The 6,604-nt window shown below is 49.5% G+C and overlaps 1 protein-coding gene across 1 annotated transcript in view; it reads left to right on the forward strand.

The window, feature by feature from the left end:
- Positions 1–6,604, forward strand: part of TNR (tenascin R) — a 58,734-nt gene that overhangs the window by 47,566 nt on the left and 4,564 nt on the right. Inside the window, exons 18-21 of the mRNA XM_027462714.3 lie at positions 2,428–2,579; positions 3,807–3,903; positions 4,634–4,795; positions 6,041–6,204. Of these exons, the coding sequence (XP_027318515.3) occupies positions 2,428–2,579; positions 3,807–3,903; positions 4,634–4,795; positions 6,041–6,204 (575 nt within the window). The remainder of the gene's footprint in view (positions 1–2,427; positions 2,580–3,806; positions 3,904–4,633; positions 4,796–6,040; positions 6,205–6,604) is intronic.

Genomic DNA, 6,604 nt, shown 5'->3' on the forward strand with positions numbered 1-6,604 from the left:
ACTCGTTTCCATGACCCATGGTGCTGCCGGGCACCCACTCTCCCATTTCCACCAGGCCCTTTGCCTTGCCCTTGCCTCTCCTCAAACAGGTAACTAGAGGGAAAAACATTAAAGTTGACAACATGTGCCACCACAGTCTTACAATGAGCTGGGAGAGACCTGGTTCGTCTCCCCACACTGTGGACATGGTTTGACCTGCTGTGAATATCAAGGAGGCGCATCTCTACCACCTCTAGTGGAGGCAGAGCAAAGCAGAGCCTGTATGCCTTCAGGACTGTGATCCCACCGATTTCGTCTGGTTGCATTATTCCTCCCCCATCCAATTAGAGAGAAGTCACGATCTGCTAAGGCAAGGGGAACGGTTTCCTTTCTAAATCAAGTGGTAGGTACTCACAGCCACCACAGTGCTCACACGTGCAAGAACAAAGCTTGGATGAAAATGTCACTGTTGCCCCCACCCTCTGCAAACCGTTCACGTTAGAACCATGCACTTAATGGCCAGAGTGCATTTTGTTCAGGGCTGAATACAATTGCATTTCTGCTGGGCTTCAAAAGCACTGAGCAGCCAGAGGATGATGCCCATGCCCCTGCACCAAAATCTCCCCCATCTGTGCTGCCAGTTCGATTAAGAGAGTTTTCTTTGAATCTGCTGTGAATACACTTCCCCATCCTCGTTACATGCAAAGGTCCCCTCACCTGCTTTCAAGAGATAATAGAAACTATTTACGTCAACAAAAAAAAAGACAAGACTCTTTTCTATGGATGAGGCTCTCCTGTTTTTCTCATCTCTTATGTGGGCGCATAAAGCCAGTGCAATTCAGGCAGGCGACGGAAAAATGTGTGTAATCTTCGAGGCTGCTCTGGAGTCAGGGACAGAACCTCCCAGGGATGGCTTCTTAGCAAAGAGAAATCAGCAGAAACCCACTCACATCAGGCAATGAGAGCACTGCTTCCATTAAACAAAAATTTGGGACCTTGATGGCATTAGAGACATTATTGCCAGCTAATGCAGCATCTGAAGAGAGGTTTAATTTGCCTTAAGGTAGGCGTTAGCAGGAAACCAATTTCTCCCTATCTACCCCATAGAAAAGGAGGAGTTGTGTTTGAGGAGAAAAAGAAAATGAAAGGGAAAAAAAAAAAAAAAGGCTTAATTTAAAATGTTTTGCTTCCTTATGCTCACAGTACACATCCCAGGTTTCCTCCATTCCCTCTGACATATTAATAGCTCTGCCGCTTTGTTTCATGTTTGCATAAGGTTCTTGGGGAGTTGTATACAGATGGGACAAAAGGAAGAAACAGATACAATATTTATAATTTATAGTGGTTTGAAATGCCTTTCAAGGTCTGCTTGGCTCTTAAAGATATGAATATAAATTAAGAAACAAGTAATCTCCACAGAGCTCAGGGGAGCCTAGAGTGGATGTCTTTGAAGCAGTTTTCATTGCTGAATGCTACAAAATGTGAACGCTGTCTCACCAGACCTTGTGCTACAAACTGCAGAGGCAGGAAAAAAATAGGGGATCTCCAATATTTGGAAAAAACGACCACCTCTGGGTCTTCAGGGCACAGGGGTTTGGGAAGTAACAGATGTTCTGAACCCTTGTCCTGGTGTCATGCAGTCAGGATGGGTGCACACAGCACATCCTTCACCCCCTCTTGAGGTCTCCTCTCGAGAGGCTCTTGAAAGCCAACATCCACGTTGCCTACTCTGTACCCTGTCATCTGGACAATGAAAGAAAAAAAAAAAAAAAAAGATGCAGGTCCCCTTTTCACAGTAAATGAGAAAGAAAATGAACACAGAGCTGACCTCCTATTGCTGCCGAGATCTCACAGTTGAGACTCCCTTAAGCTCTGTCCCCCAAATGAGATGTCTTCAACGGAGGATACCTGGAACATGGCCACAGAGCTCATGCTGTCAATCTCCAGCATCTCACGTGAATGAATTCCTACTCAATTTTGAAGTGACTATCAGCCCAGTGCAAGTCTGACATCATTTACAAGGACATCGATCAGGAGCATTCCCCTGGAGTCAGTAAAATCATAAAAACTTATTTAGAGTTGGCAATCCTAAGAGGAAAACAGGTTTTGGTATTTTCACAGCTGTCCAAATAGGCCAGTGACAGCTTAAACCCCAGGGTTTCAGACACGGTGCAGAAAGATGGGCCAAGAAGTGAGCCTCATCACTCACCATGATGTTACCGCACACCTTTCCAATACAGGATGTGCAGGAGATTAATTCATACATGCAGAGATTATTCCATTACATTCTCCAATGCTGATGGATGTAAAGTGGCCACCGCCTCGCAGAATAACATGGGACTTGGCAGAAGCCAAGTTAGACCCTTCCTGGATTGTAACCAGCAGGGCCCAAGACATGCGGAAAGGTTGTTCCCCTGCCTGATTTATAATTTTTTTTTAATTTTACAGGTGGCCGCATCTTTGCCAACCCTCAGGACTGCGCCCAGCACCTGATGAACGGAGACACGCTGAGTGGCGTCTACACCATCTCCATCAACGGGGACCTCGGCCAGCGGGTGCAGGTGTACTGCGACATGACCACGGACGGGGGCGGCTGGATTGTGAGTAGCGAGTGCACCAAGGGCAGGCTTTGATGTTTTCCTTCTCCCTCAGATGTTGATTGCTTGAATAGTGTCTTTCCTGGGAACACAGGCTGTTCCTAGAGGAACAAGAAGGTGCTGTGGCCCTATACTGCCTGCATCATGACAAAACCCTAGCTGCTCCCCCAGCTCTCCTCACGGGCAGCACCTCCAGCAGCACAGCAGCCCCAACATCACCCCAGAGACTGCAGCTCAAAGGGAACAGTGACAGAACCACTCCCTGCAGCCCCCGTACACGCTGTCCCCATTGCAAAGGAGCCAAGCCCCATCCTGCCAGCAAAGCCGAGCACCACGCCGCGCAGGAACAAGAGCAGGCTTAATATTGCTCGCTTCGTTTCACACGCCATGGGGAATGGCCCACGCTCCAGTAATAATAGTTACACTTGGAGAAATGCCCCTTGATTTATTTGACACATTTGCAGTGCTTTTAGAGAACAAAATCTGTGAGTGAAGCTGAGCTGATTTATTGTTTTAGAAATGAAATTAATGTCTACGAGCTTTCATAAGGAATGATTCACACTGCCTGCAATACGATGGTGTCAGGCATCACCCAGATTGGGTCTGCACAGGAGCATTTCAGAGGCAAATGCCTGTTTTGCTGTTGAACTGCACAATCACTGCTTGTTTTGACTTAGATGGACTGGCAACCTAGGTAAACAATGCTCTGGCACTTTGATGTTATTCGTGTCAAACACTCGCTCACATGTATTACCCAAACCCCCCCTAGATGTACAGTCAAAACAAGGCAAAAAAAAAAAAAAAAGTGCTTCCTCAAACGCTGAGTTCTTGCAGTGGTTTTGTGTTTGTTTCTTTTTTAGCTGGGAAATTTCACTCTGCTTCAGAGTATCCCCTTGAGTATCACAGAGGAGCCGGCCAAACAGAAATCACGTGCTAGAAAGCCAGAGAAACTGTGCCATGGGTACAGCAGGGAGTTTGAAGCTGAGTCTTCCCTCCTAGGCCCATCATGGCATTAATATGCCATAATCTTCTAGCTTGTCTTTAGCTTACCTGTCTGTATCCGAATTGACTGCATGGCTGAAATTAACAGCCCCCAGCTGGGCATTGCAGTTTTCTCTCCTGAAAGGCTCTGTGAAAGGGCAGAGCACGCCCCGGGCTGTGTGTGTCCCAAAGCCCAGCTAGCTCATCCCACTTCTCACCGGGCTTTCCTCCGGCTTTTCCCTGCTGCAGGTTTTCCAGAGGCGGCAGAACGGACTGACTGATTTCTTCCGGAAATGGGCAGATTACCGCGTCGGCTTCGGCAACCTGGAGGATGAGTTTTGGCTGGGTAAGACCTTCATCGAGGTGCCAGGTTTGAGCTCACTGTGTTGGCACAATTTCCTCCCCGGCCCCAGATGTCTCTTCTCACCACTCCCCTGCACTCCCCAGACCCTTTTCTTTCCCTTGTTTGTTCCCTGATGCTGTGTCGGGAAAGCACACATGGGCACAGGACCAAAAAGCACGCTGTGAAGGTGCCCTGGGTGCTCCGTGTGGCAGCTGAGGAGGGGTCATGATGGGGCTCCTCATGAGGCAGCACTTTCCCTTTTTAGAAGTTGTGATGGAGGACCACATCTCAAAGATCTCTCCCAGCCTTAGCCAGTGAGTTACCCGAAGTAGGAAAGGGGGGAATAGGAGATCTGACCCATCTCTGAAATGGAGCATTCTCCCCCAAGATCTAAACACAAGCCGGCCCTGCAGCATAGCCACGCTCTGTCTCATGCCTCAGCTGAAGCCCAAGGTGGGTGGGCAACACCAGCAGCACCAGGGCTCCCCCCAGCTTCAGCAGCATGCAGAGAGCTGAGACTTGAGCCCACCTCCCATAGCCACAGAGAGCTGAAGCTTGAGTGGGGACAGAGCTCAGCCCCTACCAGTGCCTCAAGAGAGAAAGGCTTAACCAGAAGTTGCTCTCTGGCTCCTCTCCTTGCTCTCACTTCCCAGAAGCAGTTTATTTGCCTGGAGCTTTTTTGTTTGCTCTCAGAGCAGACCCAGGTGCCACATCTCACTGCTTGTCTCTCCAGGCCTGGACAACATACACAAGATCACGTCCCAGGGGCGCTACGAGCTGCGAATAGACATGAGGGATGGTCAGGACGCGGCGTACGCCTATTACGACAAGTTCTCCATCGGCGACTCCCGGAGCCTCTACAAGCTCCGAATAGGAGACTACAACGGCACTTCTGGTACAGCCCCTCCCGTGGAGTAGGGAAGTCCTGCCACCCATGGCTCTGCAGCTGTAAAGGGAATCCCAACATCAGAGCTTGCTCTTCTGGAGCAGCAAGATGCAAACCCGTAGTCCTTCCTGCCTTCCCACAGTTCATCACGTAAACCAGGCTGATAAATCACACTAAGGACATAGGGAATTTTCCATCGGGGATCAGATAGTAAATATCAGAGCCATTGCTGTTCAGATTATCAGGTCAATTGTCAGAGGTATCCCTTCACTCAACAGCCTCCTCAGCTCACTAGTGATGCTGTGCCACAGGGTGTGTTTCTCACCCTCCCCTACAGCCACAGAAAAATGTGAAATCCTCTGCATGGGTTTGTCCCACACAGACCAGACCATAGCCAGTTTTGCAAGGACACTCACGCCTGTTTGCTCATTTGACACAGCAGCTTTGCCCACCAGAAAAGGGTGGATGAAGGGAGGAGAACATGGGGTCTCTTCCCTGAGGAGTAGAGGTACAGCTACAGCCCCTCTGGCTGGGATAGAAGTGTCCAGTGACTGCAAGCCTCCAAGAGCCCACCTGTGTGGGCCAACCTTGCTTAAAGCTCTTCCCAAAGTTTGGGAAGAAAAATAGTCTTGGACTTAATAGCCCTCTAGGCTTCCACCTCCACAGCTGCACTCATGCAGTGCTCTTCTCTTCCCCAAAAGGAGCTGCTCTCCCCATAGCAAGGAGGTGGCTTGGGCAGAAAAAGACATAATGCACCTTCCAAAACACCCCTTACCCAGAGGAAAAAAGATAAGCCAAACATCTTGGTTCAAGAGACAAATGCTCTGGGAGAAGTTCCCCTTGTATAACTGGAGGGAAGGAGGATGAAAGAGTCCTGAAGTTACACAGCAGATGCAGGCTGCAAGAAATCAGAGGGTTCGTTCATTTCTAAAGCACTGAAATTCAGATTCAGACCCAGATTACTACCAAATTACCTACCAAATCCAAATAGGCTCTAGGATTTGCTATGGTCTGCACTGATCCCAACTCAACAGCAGAGGCCCTCAGATGAACCGACTGTGGGCAGTTCCAGTAAATGTCATTCCCACACCACCCCGCCAGCCTTCAGCTGTTGGAGCTGGTGACTGATAGGCTGCCACACATACCAGAACACCCCAACTTCCTTGTGAAAGACCAGATGGCTTGGGCATTGAGGTATGCAAGCCAAGAGCAAGCATGTTTGTCCATCACCCTTAACAGCATCTCTTTCTGCAGGGGACTCCCTCACCTACCACCAGGGCCGCCCCTTCTCCACCAAGGACAGGGACAATGATGTGGCTGTGACCAACTGTGCCATGTCCTACAAGGGGGCCTGGTGGTACAAGAACTGCCATCGGACCAACCTCAATGGCAAGTACGGAGAGGCCCGGCACAGCCAGGTAAGGGCCAAGAGTGATGCTGTGAACCCTCAGCATCACTCCTCGTGGTGGGACCCAGCCCAGCATCAAGCTGGGGCTGGGGCCCTGTGGCCAGTTCATGGGGTGAAGATCACAGCTGGGGTGACTATGTAGCAGCCAGAACAAGGGAAGCCTCCTTTGAGCTACTGGGGCTTCATGCCTCACTTTGGCTGCCTTGGCAGCAGGCTGTTAAGTTACACTAAAAAATGCAAACATCAAACCCGACCAGGAACCTTTGAGGTGTGGGAGAAAAAAACAAGCAAAGCCACAGCAGCTGAAGAGCTTCTTGTTCCCACTGCAGCAGGTTCTTCCTTCTGGCTTCTCTAGGCAGTCAAGCTTGTTTCCTTCCTCTTTCACTCTAGTTTCACATACGGGTCTTTCT

The sequence above is a fragment of the Anas platyrhynchos genome, chromosome 8, assembly GCF_047663525.1.
Source record: "Anas platyrhynchos isolate ZD024472 breed Pekin duck chromosome 8, IASCAAS_PekinDuck_T2T, whole genome shotgun sequence".
Taxonomy (NCBI): Eukaryota; Metazoa; Chordata; class Aves; order Anseriformes; family Anatidae; genus Anas; species Anas platyrhynchos.